The following is a 26,700-nucleotide window of genomic DNA, read 5'->3' as shown; positions in this document are numbered from 1 at the left end:
TCCCCTTCAGCTTCCACCATAATTGGAAGCTTCCTGAAGCCCTCACCAGAAGCAGATGCTGACACCATGCTTCCTGTACAGCCTGCAGCACTATAAGCCAAATAAACCTCTTTTCTTTATAAATTACCAAGTCTCAGGTATTCCTTTAGAGCAACACAAATGGATGAACATAGTCACCAAACTAAAAATTGAACACTGGTACAACACTAGTAACTAAACTATGGAATGTATTCATATGTTCCCAGTTTTCTCACTAATGTCCTTTTTTATGTTCCAGGAATTAAATCAGGATCGCCCACTGCATTTAGCCACAGCTCCTGAGTCTCACTGTAGAATACAAGTCAGCTATTTTGTAGGATGTCCCTCAATTTGGGTTTGTCTGAGGCTTCCTCATGATTAAACTGAGATTGTGGATTTTGAGGTAGAAGACCAGTGAGGTGAGGAGAATTCACTGTGCACCCTGTCACAGGTGATAGCGAGACTCATCACCAATGCTGCTGACCCAGGTCACTGCCGAGGTGGCATCTGCCAGGTTTCTCCGCTGCAAACACTATTTTTTTCCTTCCTATATTCTCAGGTAGAAATGAGTCGTTAGGTCTTGCCCACACTCAAGGAGAAGGAATTAAGCTTTAGCTCCTCTAAGGCAGTATATCCAAGATTTGAGGACATATGTTAAAACAACCAGAGCAATCCACACATATTTAAAGGAGATGCTTTGAGGCTATGCAAAGATCCTTCTCTTTAAAGTCCCACACTCTAATAATGTGTTAAGGGATCTTACCTGTGGATATGTGTACATACACAGGTTAGCATACATATATACGTTTCCTAATTCAGTGCACTGAGAGGAACTAGAAGTGGTGGTATCCCAGGAGCAACAAGTACACCCACTGCCCAGATCTTGTTTGCTAAATTCAGTTCTTCAATAAAAGAGCCAGCTTCCTTAGGAAAATGGCTCATTCTAGGGCCAGGGCAAGGAAAATACAAAGTGTGTACCTGGAGTATTTCACAGTGCCAAAAGGTAAGGGAGTGCCCAAGAGCAGGTGGGGCATGTCAGGAAGCAGGAGCCACCCAAGCTAGAACCATTTCAGCAACAGAATAAATATGAGCGCAGGCTTTTAACCTCAAGAATAAAGTAACTATCCATGCATCTATACACACCATAAATATCTCTCTACATACATATTACAATAAACATGAGTTCATGCTTATTTCCAACCCGAATCCAGCATCACAGGATTCATTCTAGCACTGAGGAGATAGTTTTTAAAATGTAATAGAGCGATGGAAAACAAGAAGAGGTATTTATACTGTAACAGAAATGAAAAGGAATCCCTTAACAATGGAAAGTGATAAATTGGGTTGACAAGAGAATCCATAACTGAAAACTACAGAGGAAAGGCCTATTGCAAAAGGCAGAGGTAGTCCTGGGGATAATGGGAGCAGAAGGGAGCCTGGTGCAGCTGAAAGGGCATTTGCTGCAGAGACCTCTGCAGGAGCTTCAAGGAGGGTTGACCTTTCCCCTGCCTGCTTGGTTTGTGCCAAGAATGAGATGTGGCCACCTGGCCTAGCTCCAAGCAGATGCAGCGAGAGTGATGGGGTCAGAGAGGCGGGGCAGTGCCCCAAGTGGCCGTGACAAGAGGGACACAGAGCCCCCATACCCATGAAAAGAGTTATTGGCACATAGTCTAGGCAACACATTCTGACTGCCCTCCCTCCAATCCTTAGAGACAGCTTCCTCTAACTAAGGGCAGTATTTGCAGATCTACGAGGTAAGTGTAAATCTAAAATAAAATTATGCACAAGCACCTATTCACTAAAGGCAAGCCACAAGGCTCTGAGTTTGAAATTCATCAAAGTCAACCAATGGAAGTACAAAATCTAGGGAAACAGAATCAAAGTATGAAACTGAGTAAGTATCTAGGATAAGTTAACTAAATGAGATGTCAGAGAATGGTCCCTCATAAATAAAAAGATAATTTTTGAGATTCTAGAAAGTACATATTCTATTTCTGAATTTAAAATTTAAAAAAATCTTTTCATTAGATGATTTCAATAGCACAGTGGTTAGAGAGAGTGATGAGTGAATCAGTGAAAAATTAAATGGAGCAGAAGTATTCTAGCAGAAATGTAGGGAGTATGAAAAAAGAGTTAAGAAACTCAAAAAGGTAGACTCAGAAACTACAATATGTACCCAAATAGGAGTTCCGGGGAGGGGAGGGCGGGGAAATGAATAAGAATGAATATAAAAATACAAAAAACCCAAAAAGTTTTCTATAGAGCTGAAGACAGATGTCTTTAGATTGAAAAACTCCAAGATACATGTAAGACAATGAGAAAAAGTCTATGCCAGAAACATCATGGTGAAATTCCATAACACAGATGATAAAAGAAAAAAATCTCCAAAAAGTCCAGATAGAAAGATAAATTACCTAAAAAAAATGAGACTCAAAAGGGCACAGGCTTCCATCAGCAACACTGGGCACAAGAAGGTACTGAAGCTATAACTTCAGTACTGCAGGAAAATAATTGTGAACATTGCATTCCCTAGCCAGCCAGGCTGGCATTCAATGGTAAGGAAAAAGTAAAGCATTTTCCAACTCCAAATGTCCAAAGTTGACTTCCAACAAATCTTATCTAAAACAATTAGTAGAGGATGTACTCAATCAAAGCAAAAATAAATGTAAAAGGCAGCTGAGAAAGAGTGGCACCAGCAAGATGGTGAATAGGCACCTCCAGGCCCTTGTTTCCCCACAGACACATCAAATAAGAAACACAGACTGACCAAAATACTTTGAGGCAGCCCAGAAACCAGTTAAGATCTGCAGCAACCAAGAGAAAATCCAACCAAGAAAAAGCCACCCTCAAACCAGTAGGAAATTCCATGGTGTTTCTGCTTGCCCTTGCACCACCCCCTCCTCCGCACAGCATGGTGCGGTTGAGAGAAATCACCTAATCCTAGAAAGAAAGAAGGAAAGAAAGGAATAGAACCTGCTGGCTATCCTCTGGCTTGCCTGGGAGCTGCCCAAGTAACTGGTTTCTGTCTCTCTCTCGAGAGCAAATGGAAATGGTGACACTGTTTGCACATTAGGATGAAGGCCACAGAGGTGCCCAACATGTTAGAGCCATGGAGGAAATGTAGACCCATGGGTGCCTAGGGGAAAGAGATTATGGACAGAGGAACACAATAGAATGTCAAGGCCCAGAGAAGAAGCGGAGTTGACACTCTGAGGGAAATTAAGACATTTAAAAGCAGCCTTGTATATGGGGGAATTGGAGAGAAAAAGCACATCCACAGGCCCTGGGAGATGCATGCCAGAAAACCCCCAAAAAGACCTTAAGCCTTCATGCTAGACTAATTGGTGAAGATTTTTCCCTGCACAGAGCCAGTCTGCAAAGACTGGGGAGAGAGCTGTTTTGCAAATACTTGATTTTTAATAAAAGATGAGAAAGGATACCCAAAAAAAGTAAAACACAGTCTAGTCATAAAAACAAAAAAAATTGACAGATACTAAAGAAAGTCTTCAAGCTTGCAAAGACTTTAAAACAACTATCTTAAATATGTTCAGTGAGCTAAATGACATATAACTGTAGGAAATTAAAAAAAAAGATATGAACAAGATGAAAATGTCAACAAAGAAATAGAAATCATAAAGAAAGAACCAAACAGAAATATTGGAACTGAAAAAAACAATAATTGAATTGAAAAATTCTCTGCAGAGGTTCAACAGCAAACTCTAACAGAGGAATGAGCAAATTTGAAAATAGGTCATTTGAAATTATCAAGTCTGAAGAATAAAAATAAAGAAGATTTAAGAAAAATGAATAAAACTTAAAGAAATTATAGAACACTCCATTGTAATACATACAATTTGGAATTCCAGAAAGGAAAGAGAGAGATAAGTGGGCAGAGAGCTTGTTTGAAGAAACAATGGCCAAAAACTTCCCACATTTGAAAAAAAAAGATATGAATATAGAAATGTAAGGTATATGAATTTTAAGTAGGATAAACTCAAAAATATCAATACTGAGACACATTATAAACAATTTGAAAGTCAAAAACAAAAAGAGAATCTTCAACAGAGGAAAGAGACTCATAACATACAAAAGATCCTCAATAAAATCATCAGTGGATTTCTCAGCAGAAACCTGCAGTCCAGAGGTAATACTATTAATATATTTAAAGTGCTGGATAAAAACACCTGTCAACTGAGAATTCTATATCTGGCAAAACTATTTTACACAAATGAGGGAAAAATTAAGACATTCCTAAATGAAAGCTAAGGGAGTTCATTATTACTAGATCTGCCCTACAAGAAATGGTAAAGAGAGTCCTTTAAGTGGAAATGAAAGAATGCCAGACAGGAACTTGAAGCTAAATGAAAATATAATGTTCTCCAATAAAGGTAAATGCACAAAAAGGTATTAAAAATTGTATTATTTTAAAATTGGTTTGTAAAAATTTTTTATAAGCATTTAAAACACAAAAGCACAAAAGTATAACTTTATTTTAATAGGTACACAATATAAAAAGATAAATATTATGACATCAATAACAAAGTTCAGAGGCAGAACTGTAAACAGTAGAGTTTTATATGCAATTGAAGTTAAGCTGCTGTCAGTTTAAGGTAGATTGTAATAACTTTAGGATGTTGTATGTAATCCCCATGGTAACTACAAAGAAAACATTTATAAAATATAAACAAAAAGAACTAAGAAGGCAATCAAAACATATCACTGCCAAAAAAAACAAAAAAACAAAAAAACAAAAAAACCGCTACAGAGGAAGGTAATAGGGAAGAAATTAAGACAAAAAAAGCTATTAAGACACAGAAAACAAATAAAATGGCAACAGTAAGTCCTTCCCTATCAGTAATTACTTTCAATGTAAATGGATTAAATCCCCTAATCAAAATACAAAGACTGGCAGAATGGATTAAGAACAAAACAAAACAAAAAACAGGATTCAACTATATGTTGTCCATAAGAAATTCACTTTAGATTTAAGGACACATAAAGGTTTATTGTGAAAAGATGGTAAAAGATATTCCATGCAAATAGTAGCAAAAGAGGGCTGGGGTGGCTATGCTAATTTAAGACAAAATGGACTTTAAGTCAAAAACTGTTACAAGATACAAAGAAAGACATTATACAATGATACAAGGATGAAATCATCCCAAAGATAGAACAATTACAAATAGTGAAACATGTTTTACCAAACATCAAAGTTCCCAAAACATATGATGCAAACACTGACAGAACTGAAGAAAGAAACAGAGAGGAGTTCAACAATAGTTGGAGACTTCTGCCGGGCGCGGTGGCTCAAGCCTGTAATCCCAGCACTTTGGGAGGCCGAGACGGGCGGATCACGAGCTCAGGAGATCGAGACCATCCTGGCTAACATGGTGAAACCCTGTCTCTACTAAAAATACAAAAAACTAGCCGGGCGCGGTGGCGGGCGCCTGTAGTCCCAGCTACTCGGAGGCTGAGGCGGGAGAATGGCGTGAACCCGGGAGGCGGAGCTTGCAGTGAGCCGAGATCGCGCCACTGCACTCCAGCCTGGGTGACAGAGCGAGACTCCGTCTCAAAAAAAAAAAAAAAAAAAAAAAAACCAACAATAGTTGGAGACTTCAATACCACACCATCAATGATGAATACAACAACCAGACAGAAGATCAGTAAGGAAACAGACGGTTTGAATAACACTAGGAATAGACTGGACCTAAAAGACATACAAAACACTCCACCAAACAATGGAAGAATACACATTTTTCTCAATGAAATGTGAACATGAAACATTCTCCAAGACAGATCATATGTTAGGCCATGAAACCAGTCTTAATATATTTGAGAAGATTAAAATCATACAGAGTATATTTTCCAATCTCCAGATTGAAGAATCTCCAAAAATGTGGAAATCAAGCAACACACACGTGAACAACCAGTGGGTCAAAAAAAAAAAAAAAAAATTCCAAAGTAAATTAGAAAATATCTCGAGACAAATGAAAATGAAAATACAACACATCATAATTTATAAGATGCAGTGAAAGCAGTTTTAAAGGGAAATTTATAGCTGTAAACAATTCCATTAAAAAAAAAGACCTCAAATAAACCACCTGAACTTATACCTTAGGAAACTAAGAAAAGAGCAAACTAAACCCAAAGTTCACAGAAAGAAGGAAATAATAAAGATTATAGCAGGGATAAATAAACTAGAGAATAGAAAGATAACAGAGAAAAATCAATGAAACTAAGAATTGATTAGTTCCTTAAAAAACAAAACAAAACAAAACAAAAAAATAACTCAAAGCCTTTAGCTAAATTGACTAAGAAAAAAAGAAGTCTCAAAAAACTATAATTCAAAATGAAAATGGGACATAACTACTGATTCTACAGAAATAAAAAGGAATACAAGAGAGGAAATTGTATCCAAACACACTAGGCAGCCTAACTGAAATGATATATTCCTAGAGAAACACAATTTACCAGGACTGAATCATGGGGAAATAGAAAATTGGAATATGCTGAAAACTAAGAAAACTAAATCAGTAATTAAGACCTCCCAACAAAGAAAACCCAGGACCAGAAGGCTTCACTAGTGACTTCTACCAAACATTTAAAGAAAAATTAACACCAATCCTCCATAAACTGTCCCAGAAAACTGAAGAGGGAGAAATACTTTCAAATTCATCCTATGAGAACAGTGTTACCCTAATACCAAAGCCAGACAAAGACACTAAAAGAAAAATCTACAGGCCAATATCTGCTGAATATTGATGCAAAAATCTTCAAAGAATACTAATAAACTGAATACAACAGTATATTTAAAAGGATTATGCACCATGACCAAGTGGGTTTGTTCCTGGAGTACAAGATAGTTCCACATAGAAAAATCAATCAATCCATGTTAACAGAATCAATGGGGGAAAAAAAACCACATGATGAACAAAGCATCTGACAAAATTCAACATCTTTCCATGATTAAAAAAACACACCCAAGAAACTAGAAATAAAAGGAAACTACTTCAACATAATAAAGATTATATGTGAAAATCCCACAGTAAACATCACTCTTAATGGTGGCAGACAAACTTTTGCTCCAAGATCAGGAACAGGACAAGGATGCCTGCTTTCACTACTTCTATTTAACACACTACTAAAAGTTCTGGCCAAAGAAATTAGGCAAGAAATAAAAAAAAGTAAAAGGTATAAGAACTGGAAAAGAAGAAGTAATATTACCTCTGTTTGCAGATAATGTAATCTTGTATGTTGAAAACTCTAAAGATTACACACACACACACACACAAATTTTTATAATAAATGAATTCAGCAAAGATGAAGGATACAAAATCAACAAACAAAAATCAGTTGTGTTTCTATATAACAATGAATAATTCAAAAAAGAATTAAAAAACAACACCATTTATAATAGCATCAAAAGGGATAAAACACTTATGAATTAACTTAACCAAGAAGGCAAAAGACTAGTACATTAAAAACCACAAAGTGTTTCCGAAGAAATTCAAGTAGACACAAATAAATGAAAAGACATGCCAAATCCATGGACTGGAAGACTTAATATTGTTAAGATGTCAATACTAGGCTGGGCACGGTGGCTCATGCCTGTAATCCCAGCACTTTGGGAGGTTGAGGCAGGTGGATCACTTGAGGTCAGGAGTTCAAGACCAGCCTGGCCAACATGGTGAAACCCCGACTCTATTAAAAATACAAAAATTAGCCAGGCATGGTGGCAGGTGCCTGTAATCCCAGCTACTTGGGAGGCTAAGGCAGGAGAATTGTTTGAATCTGGGAGGTGGAGGTTGCAGTGAGCTGAGATCGCGTGACTGTACTCCAGCCTGGGCGATGGAGCGAAACTCCATCTCAAAAAAAAAAAAAAAAAAAAAAAAAAAGAAAGAAAAAGAAAGATGTCAATACTAGCTGAAGAATCTACAAATTTAATACAATCTCATCAAAATCTAAACATTAAAATATTTAAGCAAAAAAACTAAATGCTGGCCAGCACAGTGACTCACGCCTGTAATCCCAGCACTTTGGGAGGCCAAAGTGGGCAAACAGCTTGAGCTCAGGAGTTTGAGACCAGCCTGGGCAACATAGTGAAATCCTGTCTCTACAAAAAATACAAAAATTAGCTGGGTGCAGTGGTTCATGCCTGTGGTCCCAGCAACTCAGGAGGCTGAGGTAGGAAGATCACCTGAGCCTGGGAGGCAGAGGGTACAGTAAGCCATGTTCATGCCACTGCACTCCAGCCTGGGTGACCCTGTCTCAAAACAAACAAACAAACAAGAACTAAATGCTGTATTTTGATGAAATAGAAAAATACATTCATAAATTCCTATGGAATTTAAGGGACCCTGAATAGCCCAAACAATCTCAAGAAAGAACAAGGTTGGAGGTCTCATACTTCATGACTTCAAAACTTATTACAAAACTACAGTAATCTGAATGGTGTGGTATAAAAACAGGCATAGAGATCAATGGAATAAAATATCCTGGAAATAAACCCTCAAATATATGGTCAAATGACAAGGGTGCCATGGACATTCAATGGGAAAAGGACAGTCTTCAAAAAAATGGAGCTGGGAAAACCAAATATCCACATGCAAAAGAATGAAGTTGGATGCTTATGTTACACCATGTACAAAAATAAACTCGAAATGAATCAAAGACCTAAACAAGAATTCAAACTACAAAAGTAATCAAAAGAAAACATAGGCAAAAAGTTTCAAGGCATTAGACTTGGCAATGATTTCTTGGATATGACACTAAAAGCACAGGTGACAAAAACAAAAATAGATGAACTACATGAAAATTAAAAACTTCTGTGCATTAAAGGACATAACGCAAAAAGGTATCCTACAGAACTGGAGAAAATATTTGCCAAGCATATACTGATAAGAGATTAATATTCAGAATATATGAGGAACTACAACTCAACAACAGAACAAAGAAAACTAATTAAAAACTGAGTAAAGGACTTGAATAGACAGTTTTCCAAAGAAGACGTACAAATGGCCAATAAGCACATTCATGCTCACCATCACTAGTTATTAGAAAAATTTGTATTAATTTTATAAGCTAAAAGAAAGAGAATTGATAACTTTACAACATTGACTTTTGCCATTCAGGAACTTCACCTCTCTCCAAATTTTTATTTCTCTTTATAAAGCTTTGTAGTTTATTTGTATAGGTTTTGCGCATTGTGTTTTGAGGATTATTCTGAAACTATTTAAAAACTGGTTAATAGTTTGAAGGGAATCTCTTTTTAAATTATACTTTATAAACGACTATTTCCAGTGTGAACAGGAGTATATAGAGACAAGTTTATGTATGTTAATGTATATATTTTATTTCATTTAGATGTTTTGAAACTGGCCCACTTTACTGTTTGTTTTACAGTTTTCTAAGTGATTTGCTTAGATTTTCCAAGAAGGTAAGCATATCACTAATAACATAAGTTTTTGTCTTCCTTTCCAATATTTAAGACTCTTATTTTCTTTTCCTAGTTTATTATACTAGCCAGAATACACAGAACAACATAAATAAAATATTCTTCTGTTTCAAGTTGCACTAAGAGTATCTTTGTAAGTCACATATGGGAGTTGAAGGCAAAACTAATAGATGGAGATTGAAGGTAGATCAGAGGGTCCGGTATAGAGTAGGGGAGTGGGCTGCAACAGTGACAAGAACTTCCCAGGGAGATGGAGATGTTCTGTGTCTCAACTAGAGTCATAGCTACAAAGGTGTATGTATTCATCAAAAGTCATTGACCTGTACACTTAAACCCTCCGTTTTTATTGTTATCAATTTATACCTTAAGACTGATTTTTTTGAAAAAATAACAAAGTAAAACCTTTGAGTTTTAAACTTTTTGAGGCCGGGCGCAGTGGCTCACACCTGTAATCCCAGGACTTTGGGAGGCCAAGGCGGGCGGATCATGAGGTCAGGAGATCGAGACCATCCTGGCTAACACGGTGAAACGCCATCTCTACTAAAAATACAAAAAATTAGCCAGGCGAGGTGGCGGGCACCTGTAGTCCCAGCTATTTGGGAGGCTGAGACAGGAGAATGGCATGAACCCAGGAGGCGGAGCTTGCAGTGAGCCGAGATTGCACCACTGCACTCCAGCCTGGGCGATGAGCAAGACACAGTTTTGCTGTGTCACCCAGGCCGGAGTCCAGTGGCATGATCTTGGCTCACTGCATCCCCTGCCTCCTGGGATCTCAAAAAAAAAAAAAAAAAAGAAGTAAAACCTTTGAAGGTTCTACTGTGATAATAATGTGTCTATTCTCCTTTGAGACTGTTGTAATGAATTACATTAATATGGCCAGGCACGGTGGCTCACGCCTGTAATCCCAGCACTTTGGGAGGCCCAGGCAGGTGGATCATGAGGTCAGGAGTTCAAGAATTACATTAATAGTTCTTTCTTCCTCTCGTGTTTTACGTATTTTAAGAGAATTAAAACACTAAGATATGATCATTGTAGAGAAGTGTTTAAAATGCAGTTACGGGCTGGGCACAGTGACTCATGCGTATAATCCCGGCAGTTTGGGAGGTCACTTGAGGTCAGGAGTTCAAGACCAACCTGACCAACATGGTGAAACCATGCCTCTGCTAAAAATACAAAAATTGGCCGGGTGTGCTGGCACACACCTGTAATCCAGCTACTCAGGAGGCTTAGGCATGAGAATCACTTGAGCCCAGGAGGCAGGGGATGCAGTGAGCCAAGATCATGCCACTGGACTCCGGCCTGGGTGACACAGCAAAACTGCCTCAAAAAAAAAAAAAAAAATGCAGTTAAGTACTATGAAACAAACACCTGAAATGCCTCCATGGCGGAGATTACTATCAATATTTTTTTCCCTCCCAAACACTGACCAAAACAATTGTGCACACATATATGCATGTATACACACGAGTTGTGTGTGCATGTGTGTGCCTGCATCATGTTACCAGCTGCTCAGACATTTCCACATCCCACAAGGCTCCACATGGCCCCATGTGTTAGTTTCCTCTTGCTGTTATAACAAACTTAGTGGCTTAAAACAAAAGAAATCCATCCTCTTACAGTTCTGGAGGACAGGAGTCTGAAATGAGTCTTATGGGGCCAAAATCAAAACCTCACTCTCTCTGGAAGCTCTAGGGGAGAATCTGTCTCCTTCTCTTTCCCAGCACAGAGAGCTCCATCTCTTGGCTCACGGCACTTCCTCCGTCATCAAAGCCAGGAGCACAGCATCTTTCCTCTTGTATGCTGCTTCCACCACATGGCCTTTTCTCCTGTCTGAAATGTCTCTCTGCTCCCCTCTATAAGGACCCCTGTGGTTACACTGGGTCTATATGGATAATCCACGACAATCTCCCATCCCAAGGGGCTTCTCTTAGTCACTTCTGCAAAGGCCTCTTCCCTATAAGTTAACATCCACGGGTTCCAAGACCAGGACCTGGTTATCTTCAGGGCCACTGTTGGGCCACTCACACCTCACCTATCTCTTCAGCCTCATGTTCGGCAGCCCCCTGCCCCCACCCCATCTGCCCTCTGCTCTCTAGCTATGTTGCTGTCCTCTCAGTTCCTTGAACACACCACAACCTCCTCTTGCCACAGTCTTTGTCACCTACAGGATATCACATGGGCATCAGAGAAAGGGAGAAACCATTCTGTGTAGTAGAAGGGAAAAAGCTTCAGTCTCCTGGGAGAGCTGGGAAGGTGTGAGAAGAGCTGGCAAAGCTAGAAACTGTGTTGGTTCAAGTGCCCAGAGAAGACACCTCCAGTGATCAAGCATTCAGGGAGCCATTCTGGGGAGTAGAAGCCACTGAGGAAAGTTAACCTGGGTGACAAACCCTTCCTGTCTCCTCCATGGAACCCTCCATCAGGTCTGCATTGCTTGTCGTGTCTTCTGCGTGAATGTGTGATGGGGTGGATGTGGGTGGGAGGGCGGTGTGCAGACTCGGGGCACATGGCACCCACTGACATTTAGGTCAAAGGAGGAACAGGGGCATGCAGGGTTGTGCACATCCCTCAGTCATCCAGTTTGGTAGTGGAAAGCCAGGGTGCTGGGCTGGGAGAGGGACCAGGGACAGCATCATGAGGTAACAAAACCCAGAAATATCCATTGTTTTGGAGAATCCAACCCACCGCCCACGAGCCAGGGGATACCAGGTGGTAGGGACGCGCCTGCCCCACGTTGTGGCCGCCTCGAATGTCCAAGTGTCCACTTACAGCTGTGGAGAGTCTGGATGCCAGTGTCATCTCCAGGTTCCCCTTCAAGCCCACCAGGGGCGGCACCAACGTCAAAAGGTCTTTCACCTCCACAAACACAGGCCAGTGCTGGTAGGGAAAGAGTAAGGAGATAAGCCAAACACACACGTCAGCAAATCTCTGGAAATTTCTTGAGAGAACCTTCAGCAAGTCACTTTTCACTCCCTATAAAATGATCAAATAGGACTAAGTTGTTTCTTAAATGGCTTTAAACTAAACAGAAATAAATGAAGCTGTGAAAACCTTTTTAGTGCCGTTCACTGAATCAGCATCAGTGGCCGTGAGCACACTGCGGGCCGGGCCAGGCTGGAGGCCAGCGGGTAGCAGCCCTGCTGCATGTGCTCTGCACTGTGTTCTGCAGAGGCACGCACGGTCCCGGACGAGAACGTTGGGGAATTTCTCATGAATGGGGAGGCCCACAAACACCTGCAAGACGGCCAGGCTGAGGAAGGGCCCTGCCTCTACTGGGGATCCAGGATCTTCACACAGGCCATGCAGGCCCTGCCTCCCTCTGCCCCCAGGTCCAGGGACTGCGTGCAAGCTGCTACTGAGCACCCTGTGGGGCTCAGGGTTTTTAAAAACATAGAATATGCCTCTATTCCATTAAATGTAGAAAAATCAATAACTTCAAAGACAGATGAAAGGGATTCATGCTTCAAGGAAAATGGAAGAGAAAACACTTATTGGTAGAGGTGAAAACAATTCTTAACTGTTTAACGTGCAATTAGATGTTCCCCTAAATCAGTTTTAATGCCCCATCTGATCCTACTGATTTATTTTGCCTGTCTGGCTGCTGCAGAGATCTTTGACGCCTAACACTAGAAGCTTCTCCTGGTTTTGGAATTCTAGACCTGGAAACAAATCCCTGCTTTGTCATCAAGGAGAAAGGTGGCCTGGGATCTAGGCCCTGTCCCTCCCCTACAAGGCAAGAGCTGTGTAAAGATGTGCAAACCCACTCAGCCTCTAGGGACTTGGACAATCGTCCACAAGCTGCCCAGCAACAGGCTTGACCAGGCGTGAAGGTGAAGAGATCAGGCCAGAGGCCCTTTAAGACTCCTTTCTGCTCTCACACCAAGGAAGATGAGCACTGTTTAGTTTCTTCCTGTACCTTATCTACCGGGCCGTGGAATTCAGAATCCAGTTCCAGCTCTGGTGGAGTCCTGAGTTTGCCCTCTCTTAAAACTTGAGAAGAAAACGCCGCCACCAGGCAAGGTGTCCTCCCATGCCTCACAGTCTCCTGGTGGCATCTGGTCACAGCTCTGTGCAGTTGTCCTCTCAGCCTGCACACCCCTCCACCCACCATAGGGTGGGCCTCTGTCCTCAGCAGGGGAACCAAGACCATCACGTACTCCCCAGCTGGCCTTCGGGCACCACCACCCACACTCTCCCTAGCCCCCTGTGGAGCCCAGTGTGGTCATGGCCACTCTCTCTGCCTATACCCAAGACCCGGCACCCACCAACCCCAGTCACAGCAAACCCCTCCTTTCAGCCTGCCCCACCCAGCAGCCTTCCTCCTGCTCTCCCAGCACTACTACCTTTGAACAAATGCCTGTCCTCACCCATCACCCTCAGTGCTGCAGCCCTATGGCTCTCACTGTCTCCCTAAAGGAAGTGAGGACACCTTTGAGGCGTGAGAGGACACCTTGCCTGGTGGCCTCCTGATGGGTAAACCCCATCCGCTGCTCTCCCTGCAGGGTGGCACTGTCCCCCGGCCCCCGCACGGATAAAGCACCTGCTGACAGGCACAGCTCTGCACCCTCTCCCCTGGCCTCTGAGCCTCCAGCCCCCAGTCCTGTGCCCACCTCACTATCCACCCAGTCTCGGCCCCTCTTCCTCCTCCTGACCCTGTTAATACTGACCTTCCTTCCTGCTCTCTCTTCAGTTCTCCTTTCTCCCCACACCCTCTCCCTTCTGCAGCTTAAGTACCCTTCCACTGCCCACCCAGCACTATCTTCCAGCAGCCACCCCACCTGCTCCGTGTTCCCGGGGCTTTCAGCAGGAAGCCTAGGCGGGAGATGGGGTGGAAGCTGAACCCTGATGCACGGTGGTCCCATCCTCCTTGCCAGTGGTTGCTATGACTCTGGTCAAGTGAGATCTGAGAAGTCCTGTTTGGTCACATTGGGTATCACACAACTGTAATGGGACCAAAGTCTACGGACACTGGCTGAACTGTGTCCCCCAAAATTCATATGGTGAAGTCCTCATGCCTAGTACCAAAACATGACTGTATTTGGAGAGACTGTCTTTAATGAGATAATTAAGTTGAAACGCAGTCATGAGGGTGGGTCCTAGCCCAGTATGAGTGGCATCCTCATTAGAGGAGGAAATTTGGACCTAGACACGTACAGAGGGGAGACCATGTGAAGACACAGGGCCATCTGCAAAGCTCAAAAACCAACCTTGCCAACACTTTCATCTCAGACTTCTGGCCTCTGGAATTGTGGAAAAAAATCAGTTTCTGTTGTTTAAGCTACCTGCTCTGTGGTATTTTTTTATGGCAGTCCTAGCAAACTAATACAAATGTAAAGTGAAAAAATGCTGGGTGACACAGTTAATCCAGTAATTAACCAATTCTGTCCTATCTCTAGACTTCTTTACAGAGATAATAAGTGTCTTTATTTTTAAAGTCCCTTTGAGTTAGGTTTCCTGTTACCTGTAGCCAACAGCAAATACACTGACTGACACCCTGGGCTTGCGCAGGTGCCCCCCAATGTCTATGGCTCAGAAGTCTCTGTGAGCATAAGATCTGCCCATCCAACTCTGGTTGAACACCCCACAAGCACCTCAAATCCCAAATCTCCAAACTTCTCCTCGCCACCCGTGTCCTTCCTGCTCTGCCAGCCAGGATTCAACGCCTTCTTTTCTCCAATCTGACATTCAAGTCTTCACAAGTTTTAAATTCTGCCACCGCCCTCTCCAGCAACACTTTAAAGATGCCTATATCAGTCACTGGGGAGGCTGAAATCATCAGAAATAATGATTCTTGCACTCCAGGGGCTCTGAACTCTGCCCACAGTCCCCCAGCTCTTCCCTGCTCCTCCAGCCTCACCCTCGGGGTCATCTTTGACACCACTGCCTGGGGTGAGTTTTGTGGCACAAGTATGACCCCATCACTCAGCCACCTGTAACCCTTCACTGCCAACTCCTCTCCTGAGTATACATAACACATAAGTCCTATGAACCCCAAAGACACACAAGCACATGATAAGAACAGTCAATGCAAACCCACAGCGCTGGAGTCAGAGGTGGGGCTGAGACAGCTGAGCAGAGGACTCTGCTGGGGCTCTGCTGAGGATGCCCCAGGTGGGGCTGCGACGGCCCCTGTACCTTGAGGTGGTCCATGCAGACGCACACAGGAATTGTGTGCTCTCCTGCGTGTCTATGCTACCCTTCAATAAAACCAGCAAGACACTCGTTTTAACATAAAGCAAACACCTGCTGCACTCAGTGCACAGCACACCCTCTGAGCAGAGCAGACAGAGCTCCTCATTCCTGCCCAGCGTCCCTTTCCCCATGACAGCAGCCGCCCCGTCCCTCACTCTCCACAAATGCACACTATCGTTCGCCCCTATCTTTGCACATAAATCCCTCTGCTTGGAATGTTCACGTCTTTTCAGGGCATCCTGGAAATTGCTACATTACCTTTAAAGTCCAAATCAAATTGTCCTGCTCCTCTGCAGATCCCCTGACCTCTAAGAAGAATGACTGCTCCCTCTTCCTTCAAGGCAAACACCTGCTTGTGGCCTCCACTCCCTGCCCAGCCCTCCGGAATGCCTGACAGTCTCTCTCCCCAGCATCAATTGGGTGGTCTCAGGGAAGCGATAAGCACAGCTCTAGGGTGAGGCTACTGGGGGAAGAAGTGGGTATTCAGGTTGCAAGCCCACAGAAACACAGGCTTTCTAATGGGGGGCTGGCCAGGATGCAAGAGGCCACCCTAGTCCCAAAAGGGGATGAGTGTCCCATCAACTGAGATGAGCAAGCAGAAGCTGCCTGGGAGGTATCGTGAGCTCACATTAGGAGCCTGGGTGGCCTGGTGGGTACAGGCTGCCCCTCTCCAACTTGGAGCCGGGACACAGACAGATGCTGAGTCGCCATAAGGAAGGAGGTGCTGCGTACACTCAGGAACATGAAACACTATTTGGGGTGTCCTCATGGGTTGAAATTTTAAATTTACATTTACAGATTAAAAAGCAAAACTGCGGGCCAGGCACGGTGGCTCACGCCTGTAATCCCAGCACTTTGGGAGGTTGAGGTGGGTGGATCACGAGGTCAGGAGTTCGAGACCAGCCTGGCCAACATGGTGACACCCCATCTCTACTAAAAATCCAAAAAAAATTAGCTGGGCATGGTGGTGGGCACCTGTAATCCCAGCTACTTGGGAACTGAGGCAGGAGAATCACCTGAACCCAGGAGGCAGAGGTTGCAGTGAGCCGAGATTGCGCCATTGCATTCCAGCTTGGGCGACAGGGCAAGACTCCATCTCAAAAAATAAAATAAAAAATAAAAAAAAGCAAAACTGCATAGTATAAACCATATATGTATATGTTTATATGTACATAGAAAATTGTCTTGAAAGGTCCACAGCAGCGGTGATAGAGATGAGGGGACAGCCTACCTCCATTGCTTGGGCATATTTTCTAATTTTTCTAAACTGACTCTACGAAATGCTTCAGCTGACAGATAGCACAAACCTCTCAATGATTCCAACACGCTGCCTGAACCAAGCTAGGGGAGACACAGATTGTGATGAGCGAATCTCCCTCAGCACATGCCTCCACTGCAGGGAGACCGCCGTGGCCCTCCCCCCTGCACCCTCGGGCTCCAAACCTTGTCCTTTTTCACCAGGGGCCACACCAGGATGCTGAGGGCTGGGCATGCCTCAGCTCTGCCTGCAGCGGTCATGCCCCCACCCTACAGGGACCACAGCACACAGACTCAGTGATCTGGTCCTCACAATTCTGTGAGGTTGGGGCTTTCATTATCCCCATTTTACAGATGGGGAAATCAAGGCAGAACAGTGTGACTAAAAATCCCCTCCACTGGTGAGTGGCAGACTCTGCCTCGTGAACCCACATGCACTGGGAGGAAGGTGGTTTGAGCTCCTTGGGCTGAGGAGGCACACGTAGGCTAAGGTTCTAACAAACCTCCATCATTCTGCGAATCTCCAACGCTGAGGTCTCAGTGTTGGAGGTCCCTCCTGACAGCCTTACTGACACCCGGGACACCCAAGCGGCAAGGGCAGGTTCAGGGCTGCTGTCCCACTCTGGAGGCCCCTTATGAATCCAGCCTGCCCTGTCTGTGGTGCCAGGAGACCCGGTCAGTGTGTCTCCCACCCCTGATCGCCCAGACACCCAGTACGCACTTGAACGGTGTTCATCACCAGGCCGGCCGCCATCATGCACAAGCCGGACAGCAGAATGGGCACCACGACCTGGCACATGATGGTGAAGAAAGACTCAGGCAAGACCCCATGTGGGGACCGGGTGAGCTCACAGCTGAAGCCTCGCAGCTTCTTGCCCCGAAAGCAAAACTCCAGATTCAGCTGGGTGACCACCATGGCCAGGCAATGCAACACGATCCCAGGAGCACGAAGTCGGAGCCGGGGGTGCTCCAGTCCTCTCCTCCTGGCCCACACCAGGACGCTGTTCCCAAGAAGTTCACACAAACAGAAGCTTCCCAGTCACCAGGTGCTGTGCGCCTGCAGAAAGCTCCCCAACAGCCCCTTGGCCGAGGGCCAGCACAGATGAGTGAGGAACAAAGGCCAGTGTGACTCAGGGCCTCATTACGGAGACTCTGCCAGGCCCTGCTGTCCCTCTCTGAAGGTCAGGCTCTCCTCAGACAGTGGCTGTGTGTCCGCCGGGACCTCCCTCTGCTGGCCTGCCATGGAGGCTCATGGTCCCTTCGCACCGCCCTTGACAGCAATCAGCAGCCCAGCAGGCCGGTCCATACTGGCTTGGGCTGGACAGAGCTGGAGTGTACGTGGGGCCTGGCCTTGGTGAGTGCCCACACAGAGGTCTGCTGCCACCTCGCCCTGTACAAGTGTCCTGGGCTGTTCCCCTCCTGGCAGAGGAGGCCTGGGGAGATATCAGCACAGAGGGACTGCCTCCTCGGGCCAGCTCTACAGACCTCAAGTTTTATTCCTCAAGGCCAGTCTGTGGATCTCCGAGCAGAAAGCCACGCCCTGGGTCATCTCGAGTTGTGTCCAGCCAGGGGGTTCATGGCCACAGGAAGCTGTGTTCACAGAAAAAAACGCAGTCCTATTCTCCCTCCATGGCCTGGAAGACTCATAAAAATGCTTCCAAAGTGACCTCACTTTCTTCAGCTACAAAGGTGAGACTGGCCCTGCTGACCCCACCTCACACAGAGAAGGAGAAGGGGCTGGGAAGCCACCTCTGACTCCTGGGGTTCTGTTGTTGGGTGTGTCCTCTGTGCATTCCACAGGCACCAGGAACAGAATGTTCAGGCCTGAGGGCAGGCTGGGGCAGGCAGAAGCCCGAAGCTGGGGGTCAGACTCACATCGGCTGAACCCAGGGCTGCGGTCAGGTCTAGGCCTCACTTCCACTCCCATCCCTAAACTGTCACCCTAGTGGGCATCTTATCTGGTTCTCCCGTCGGAAAGCCTGTCCCGGACTCACGTGCGGACCCCAGCCTGGAGTCCACTGCCCTCCCCAGTGTGGATCCTACTGGCCTCCCTGCAACCGAACTCCAGATGAATTTCTCCAGCACCTGTTCCCCTCGTGCCCCCAATATTCCTTGCACTGCGTCTTTGCGCACACCCTTCATTTAGTCATTCATTCAACAGATATTTTCAAGCCCCTTGTAGGACCAATGCATAATGGGCCCTAAACTCCAGCACAATTCCCACTGAGAGCTAGAGTTTCTGCCCCCCTCTCCCCTTTGTCCCCACAGCTTAACCGAGAGAACAAAGTGGAAGAGACGCTGTGGCAGTTTCTGGGCGTGGATCTTAAGAAACTGACAACTTCTATGTCCTATCTCTTGGGCTGCTCATGCTCCCAGTTACTCTGCTGTGAGGAAGACCACATGGTCACAGGTAGAGGCCGTAAGCCAGGGTCTTGCCCACAGCCCAGCCTTGCACACGAGTGCGCCATCTTGGGCTGGCCCAACAGCCACAGGGCAGAGCAGGAGGTTCTTCTCACCAGGCCCTGCCCAACCTGTGGATTCCGCATCAAACAATAATTGGCTTTAAACAAACTGCTAAGCTTTGGTGTCCTTTGTTATGTAGCCATAGTTAACTGCATTTGGGGAATCTCTTCCCGTGATCTCGCTATTTCAGATGTAGCAACTCCCAAACTTCTCACAGCCCAGACCTCTCCTCCGAGCTTTCAGACCATATACCTAAGCCCTGGTAGGGATGAGCACGTGTCTCACTCTGCCAGTCTCTCAGGACTGCCACTTCCAAGCCTGCCTCTCCCAAGTGGCCTGCCTCAAGGAAAGGTTCTGCCAGAAATGCAAGCCTCACTCTGAGCCCCGACCCCCTCAGTCCCACATTCACTCTGCATGTGCCCGTACCTCTCCCACAGCTGTCCCCCACTCCCGCCCACAGACGCTGCCTTCGCCACGGCCCTTTGTCCCTCTAACCTGCCTCCCCACAAAACCAGTGTGTCTGCTCTTCACAGGCACAACCCACAGGGGCACTACGAGGATGGCGCTTGCTTGCACATCCTCCATGGCAGTCAACACACTGCCTGAGAAAGGGACATCTGGACCCCTTGCAATCTGGAAAGACACATCCACGTGATCCTCCTTCTTTCTAGTACACGGTCATGTGCTGCAGCGGCAGAGGGAACTTCTCACGACCCTCATGGGGGCCATGCCCATGCTCCTCCCCTCTGCTGCGGGCCGACACATCACCCAGGCCAAACATTGCTAGGCCTTGTGGCCAGCTGAGGCACCTCCTCTCAGCCAGAGCCTAACAGCTATTTCCCCAGAATTCCCAATGTACTCTCTGAACCTCTCTGAAGACAGGTCCCACTTTTGCATAACAGAAGCATGAAATGCAGGTGTATCTGCTCTCCCTCCCTGGCACGCACCCTTCCTGAGAACAGAGCCCTTCTCACTGCTGCAATCTTGGGGATTCTCCATGGCTCCACTCCACAGATCAGTACTTACGGACTAGTATTTGCCAGCCTCTACCCTAAATGCCAGGGTACACTGTGAGCAGAACAAACACAGGTTATCAGATAGTCAAAAAAAAAAAAAAAAAAGAGAGAGAAAGAAATGATGATCTGTGACAAATGCTCTGAAGGAAACCCAGGGCATAACGAGGGCACAGAGCAGACTTGGCCACACGCACTCAGTCACTGTAAATGAATGAAGGAATGCCCGTTTGTTCCCTTGTACAGCAGTCTGTAATTCTCAGAGCTCTCTCACATTCTATCATTTTCACAACAGCCCTGGGATGTTCACAGGAACTACAGCATTCTGTTTTGCAAACAAAGAAAATGAACAGTTTTCCCAAGATCACACAGCAAGTTAGTGTCAAAGGCAGGCCAAGACCCTCAGCTTCTGAGCTGCCACTCCTGCCTGCCAACCCCATCACTGTCCGTCATCCATGGTTAGGATCAGCTTATTCAAACAGGAGATTGAACCGGCAGGAGGCAGAGAGAAATGGCCTGATTCTGGAGAAGTGTTGCAGAAGGTTACTGGTTTAAAGGCATCACCTGGTTAAAGACAGAGTCCTCTAGGCTGGCCTAGTTTCTCTGGCTGCTCAAGGTCTGTTGTGGGATGCACATTCCCAAGGCACGCAGCTGAAAAGACCCCAGACAGGTGATCACTTCCTTCAGGTGTCAGTACCTCTCAGTGTCGCCACAGTTTTGGACATGGTCGAACATCATCGCACAACTTATAATCATACACAGTGAATCCTGGAACCATCCTCATCAGCACAGGAGATGTAGAAATAAACAACTATTTGCATACTCTCATACAGAAAGAGGTGTCTGATCAAGTAAGTTACAAAACACTACAAAAATGTTTCTCAAATCTGTTTAAAAATTGAGCGAGAGACCAGGTGCAGTGGCTCACGCCTGTAATCCCAGCACTTTGGGAGGCCGAGGCGGGCAGATCACCTGAGGTCAGGAGTTCGAGACCAGCTTGACCAACATGGAGAAACCTCATCTTTACTAGTAATACAAAAATTAGCTGGGCATGGTGGCGCATGCCTGTAATCCCAGCAACTCGGGAGGCTGAGGCACCAGAATTGCTTGAACCCAGGAGGCAGAGGTTGTGGTAAGCTGAGACCATGCCATTGCACTCCAGCCTGGAAAACAGGAGCGAAACTCTGTCTCAAAAAAAAAAAAAATTGAGTGAGAAAGATACACACACACACACACACACGTGCATGCACTGTGAAACATTCAGAAGGATATATACCAAAATGCTAACAGTAGTTGCCTTTGGGTGGTGGGTTCATAAGTAATCTTTATTTTATAATTTTCTGTCTATTCTGACAATTGTGATTATTTCCTTTTATAAATCAAGAAAAACTGTCATCAAAAGCAAATAATGTAATTATATAAGAAAAACGACTTTCCTGTGAAAACCTGAGAACAAAACGTGTCAACACAGCTCACTGAGTTATAATCCAGAAAATAAAGAGTGTGGTTTTAAAAATAGCTCAGTAGCACAGCAGAAAAATCTGAGAGCTTGAACTAGATTCCAGCTACATGGAGCACCAGGTGGAAGCTGGGTCCGGCAGTTTCTGTGTGACCTCTGGGCCTCCAGTCCACCCCACAGCCCACAGCATGAGCAAGTGGCACAAGATCAGTGGTGCTCACCCATCAGGGTACCACGACCACCTGAGGGGCTTCTGCAACAGGCCGCCCAGACCCCACGAAGACCACAGGATCAGAACACTGAGGACCACTGATCTCTGCCCACCGCCTCGTTCTTACTGGGGTGTGTTTTTAGGGGAGGGTCCACACAGCGTGGGCAGGGGCTCTGGAGTACATTTCTGACGCTGCAGCAGGAACTGCCTGTTTACCAGGAGCAGTTTCCAACACAGCATCCAATTCATTTCTCAGGGTCACCCTGACCCTCGGCAGGTTCTCAGCCAGACGGTCATTCTTACATGAATTCTTCCCCCATCTTGTTCAGATCTCACAGATCAGGTCAATTAAATTTTAAATAACTCTTAAGGTTCTTCTTTATTTTCTGCTTCTGATCTCGACTGGCAGAAACCACCCACGGGTGAAGATGAAAGACTTGGCCACCCCCTGCCAGGCTGGCCTGCTCACGCACTGTCTCCAAGCAGCTCTCTTGCCTCCCCTGCAACACCTCCTCCTGGGGAAAGGGGATCTTCTTGGCCTCCCTCCACAGGGCCGCTCCCACCATTTGCTGGAGCACACAGCCCTCACTGCTATCAACATTGACCCCAGCGCCTGCTGTGTGAGCGGCATGAGGGCAGGGCTGTCTGCCTGGCACAGGTACACAGTATATGCTGCCTGAATGAGTGAATGAATGAATGAATGAATGAACGAACTGCTGTGGTCCTCACTTGCCCAGGGCTAGGTGTCAAGGGTCCACCATACCCTTAACCCAAGGGTGAGACCCCCCCCCCACTCACCAACGAGGTGAAGAGGAGGTGACCATAACTGGCTCACGAACAGATGGGCCCACCGTGACTGAGGACACCTGGCCAGCTCTCCCTGCCTGCTCTTTGCTTGCTAACAAGCCCTAACAGTCAGCTGGGATGCAACTGCCAGTTGCTATCTCTCTCGGGCTCTGTCATCTCCTCCCACCCTAAAGGGCTGTTTTTGCCCCCATGACGAGAACTACCATTAACTGACTAAAGGCTGGTGTGAGTCTGGCGGGTGCTCCCTGGCACTCCTGCCACCTGGTCTGACTTACAAATTGGCTTGACAAGATGAGACCCCACAGACCCTCCCCTGCTCCCCATTAAAACAGTTAATACCATCCAATGCAAATTACAACAGGACCTTCAAGGAGGGAAACTTATTATGCAAGACTTAAACAGGGTACGTCAATCCCCCTGCTTCTCCTTTACACGGGGCAATTTGGCTCATTCCTAAACCTGGAGAAAACGAAAGGGTGCCTCCTGGTGGATTACCACCACCTTAACGCCGTGACCCTGTCCATTCAGACCCCACATCCAACACCGAATGTTATAGAAATCACTGACTCCATCCAAATCAACTGGTACTTTGCTGCTATAGACTTGGTTAATACATTCTGTTCAGTGTCTATTTCACCAGCCTCAGACACACTTGGCCTTCCCCTCTAAAGGGACACTAGATATCTTTTCCAGGCTCCCCATGGGGACCTCCACAGCTCTGCCATCACACACAGTCATGTGGCCAAGGTCTCCCCTGCATCTGCCTTTCTCAGGAACACAGTTACATTACACTGACGATGCCTTCCTCCAGGCTCCTTTGACTCACTAATTAAGGGCATACAAGTAACTCACAAAGGCACTCACAACGAGAGCGGGGGCCATCACCCCACATGTGGTGTGAGGCCTGGCATCTTGGTTAAACACCTGAAAATTATTTGGTAAACTGAGAGCCATTCCATCCCCAACACTGCAACAAAAGAGCTATTAACCCTCTCAGCATCCACAACATTAATACAAGTCTCCAACATCTCTTAGTTCCTTTTGCGTTCCAGACCTTTGGGTGCCTGTGACAGTGATGACACCCAGTGGAGGTCCCTTTGCCACTTTCCTTTTGGGTTCTGGAAGCAACATATTTCTCATCTACAAATTTTACTTATGCCCATTTATGCTGTCATCTGCAAAGCAAGCCAACTCAAACAGGCCACTCCAACAAAAGGTTCTAGGATCTGCCCAAGTTAAAAATCAGCAGTCACTCCTATTAGTGCCCCCAGAAACACCTTCATGGAAGAGAGGGGCATTAGCAACCTCCCCTCAAGCCCTGGAGTCTACAGGCTGATGGCCATACGTTGTCTAGGGGCTGTGGATCCAGGGAGATGCTCTCCTCCACCCTGCACTGTGCACCATCAGAGGAGCAGCTGCTGGACACATGCTGGGCTCTCCTGGAAGCACAGGTTCTCACGGACGCTGTGCCTGTGACCCTCCATTCCCACTACCCATTATGCCTTCACAGGTGGCACCCCCAAGCTCAGTACAGCTACTGAGGTCTCCTTAAAAATAGAATGGAGCCAAACCTGGGCCCTCTGGCATATGCCACCTGCAGGAGGGGTGGTCTCCCCTGTCCTCAGTCCTTTGCCAGATGCCATGGTGCCAGAGAAGTCACCCCTCCCTGGGCCCCTTGACTACCCAAGGCCCTTGAGATGGGCTGGCCATTCATGGTGGGAGCTATAGGCTTCACGGAGGGTGCTGCCATGTAATATATGTGAGGGAGCTCAGGGGAAGGCTGCTGCTTCCCATCTTAACCAGGAAGTCCCTGAGAAGGAGCAAACCTCCAAGGGTCAGCACAGTGGCCAAGCATCAGGCAAGCAACAGCATGGGCACCCTGGCCTGCTGGCGCCCCCTCTGCCCCTGTGCACAGGCTCTTGGCCCAGGGCCTCGAAGCTGCCCCACTTGGGGGTACAGAGCTCTGGGAATTTCCTGCCCCAGTGACACACACAATATAGAACAGGGTAACAAATGCCTACACATACACTACAGCCACACACAAGGCCTCAGACAGTCACTCCTGATCCTCTCTAAGGTTCAGGCATGGCGACGGTGGCCAAGGCCCTCATTTCCTTCTTGAAATACAGAGCACCAACTCTGCAGGAAGCACCCAGTGGAGCCCCTACTTCCCGGGTGGGCCACAGGCAGCCAGGGTTAGCAGGAGGCACATGTGCCCCTCAAAGAACTCTGATGAAGTGACAGGTGGCAAAGGGACCTCCACTGGGTGTCACCACTGTCACAGGCACTGATTAAGCTGGATCCAATCCCCCCTCCCTGCCCCGGGGACACACACTCCCCATACCCAGGCCACCAAATTCCTTCCTGGACACAAAGCAGACACTTTTCACTTTTCAAGGGCACCACATGGCACTCTCTCTCCTGGCCAAGGGTCTACGCTGCTTCCTGGAGAGGCTCTTCTATTCCCTGGAAGTCTCAGTCACCATCAAGGCTTAAGCTGGCATCAAGGCATCAAGGGGTCAATGGTGGGGTAAGGCCTAAAACTCCGAAGTGCTGCCTCGACACCTGGAGAAAGCAAAGATGCTGTGAGTGGCGCATTCCCCTCCTGATTCTGCTCCTATGGACAAGGTTCCCAGCCCAAGAGCCTCCTTATCTCAGGGCAGGAACTGTCCCTCCACATCCCTGAGGAGCCTGTGTCAGTTTCTGCCACCCTGTGGAATTACGCAAATAGTCAGGAATGGAGGGCGGGTTTCCCACGCTCTTGTTATGACAAATCTTGCCCCCCACATCCCCTGCTGGCTCACTCTGCTCCCGAGTGGCCCTACAAGGTGTGCGACGTCCTCCTGCCTGTGTGATCGGTATGAGGACTGACAAATCGCCGTGGTCCCCACCTGTTCAGAGTCAGGTGTTGAGTGTCCACCATCCCCATAACCCTAGGGCAGGACCCCTGCATCCTCACCAGCAGAGTAAAGAGGAGGCAATCAAAACAGGCTGCCCTCACCTCCTCCTGCACTCCCAGTCTTCTCTCTCTGCCCACACGGAATGCCCCTCCAGCCAGCCCTCTTGCCCTCCTGGCCTTTCTAGACTGCTCCATGTCTCTGTAAGGCCACAGCCTGCCTGGAGACCCCCGTTCTTCCCAGCACATGCACACAATGCTCATCCCAGCCCACCTATGGAGCCCAGGACTGGATCAATTTCTGGAGACTGCTGGCCCTCCTGCCTGCTCCACGCATTCCAGTGAGGAGTCCTGGTGGAATTTCAGAAAGACTAACTTGGATGAGCTTGGCCTCATCAGGTAAACCCTTTAAAGGGAGCAGGCGCTTCCTGAAGTCAGAGAGAGATTTCATCCAAGGGAGGTGTCTCCACTGCTGCCTTTGAAGATGGCAGGGCCACATGGCAAGACACAGGAGTGGCCTGGAGAAGTGAAGTGCAGCCCCTGGCTGACAGCCAGCAAGGAAATGGAAACGCAGTCCTTCAACCTCAGGGAGGAACACAGCACCAGGAGGTGAGTTCTGAAGACAGGAATACGCTTAGAAGTACATGTTTCCCCAGAGCCTCATGAAGAGAAGGCATCCTGGCCAACATGTGGATTTCAGCTGTTGAGACCCTGAGCAGAGATCCCAGCCACACCATGCCTGCACTTTGCCTTACAGAACTATGAGCTAATCAATGCATGCAGTTTTTTTTTTTTTTTTTTTTTTTTTGAGATGGAGTCTCGCTCTGTCACCCAGGCTGGAGTGCAGTGGCCGGATCTCAACTCACTGCAAGCTCCGCCTCCCGGGTTCACACCATTCTCCTGCCTCAGCCTCCCGAGTAGCTGGGACTACAGGCG

General features: G+C 46.6%; 1 protein-coding gene across 14 annotated transcripts in view; it reads right to left on the bottom strand.

Moving 5' to 3' along the window:
- The window catches only part of SLC41A3 (solute carrier family 41 member 3), a 78,384-nt gene that overhangs the window by 33,533 nt on the left and 18,151 nt on the right, over nucleotides 1-26,700 (bottom strand). For 7 of the 14 annotated variants that reach the window (XM_045385556.3, XM_015446319.3, XM_065539114.1 and 4 more), the window contains one exon: nucleotides 12,236-12,343. The exons of 6 other annotated variants lie outside the window; for them this stretch is intronic. In XM_045385556.3, the coding sequence (XP_045241491.1) occupies nucleotides 12,236-12,343 (108 nt within the window). Of the gene's footprint in view, nucleotides 1-12,235; nucleotides 12,344-17,636; nucleotides 17,934-26,700 lie in introns of those variants that run through there. One more of the 14 variants, XM_074033254.1, reaches the window with a different exon arrangement.

The sequence above is a fragment of the Macaca fascicularis genome, chromosome 2, assembly GCF_037993035.2.
Source record: "Macaca fascicularis isolate 582-1 chromosome 2, T2T-MFA8v1.1".
In the NCBI taxonomy this organism is placed as follows: domain Eukaryota; kingdom Metazoa; phylum Chordata; class Mammalia; order Primates; family Cercopithecidae; genus Macaca; species Macaca fascicularis.
This window is presented reverse-complemented; position numbering and strand designations above follow the sequence as displayed.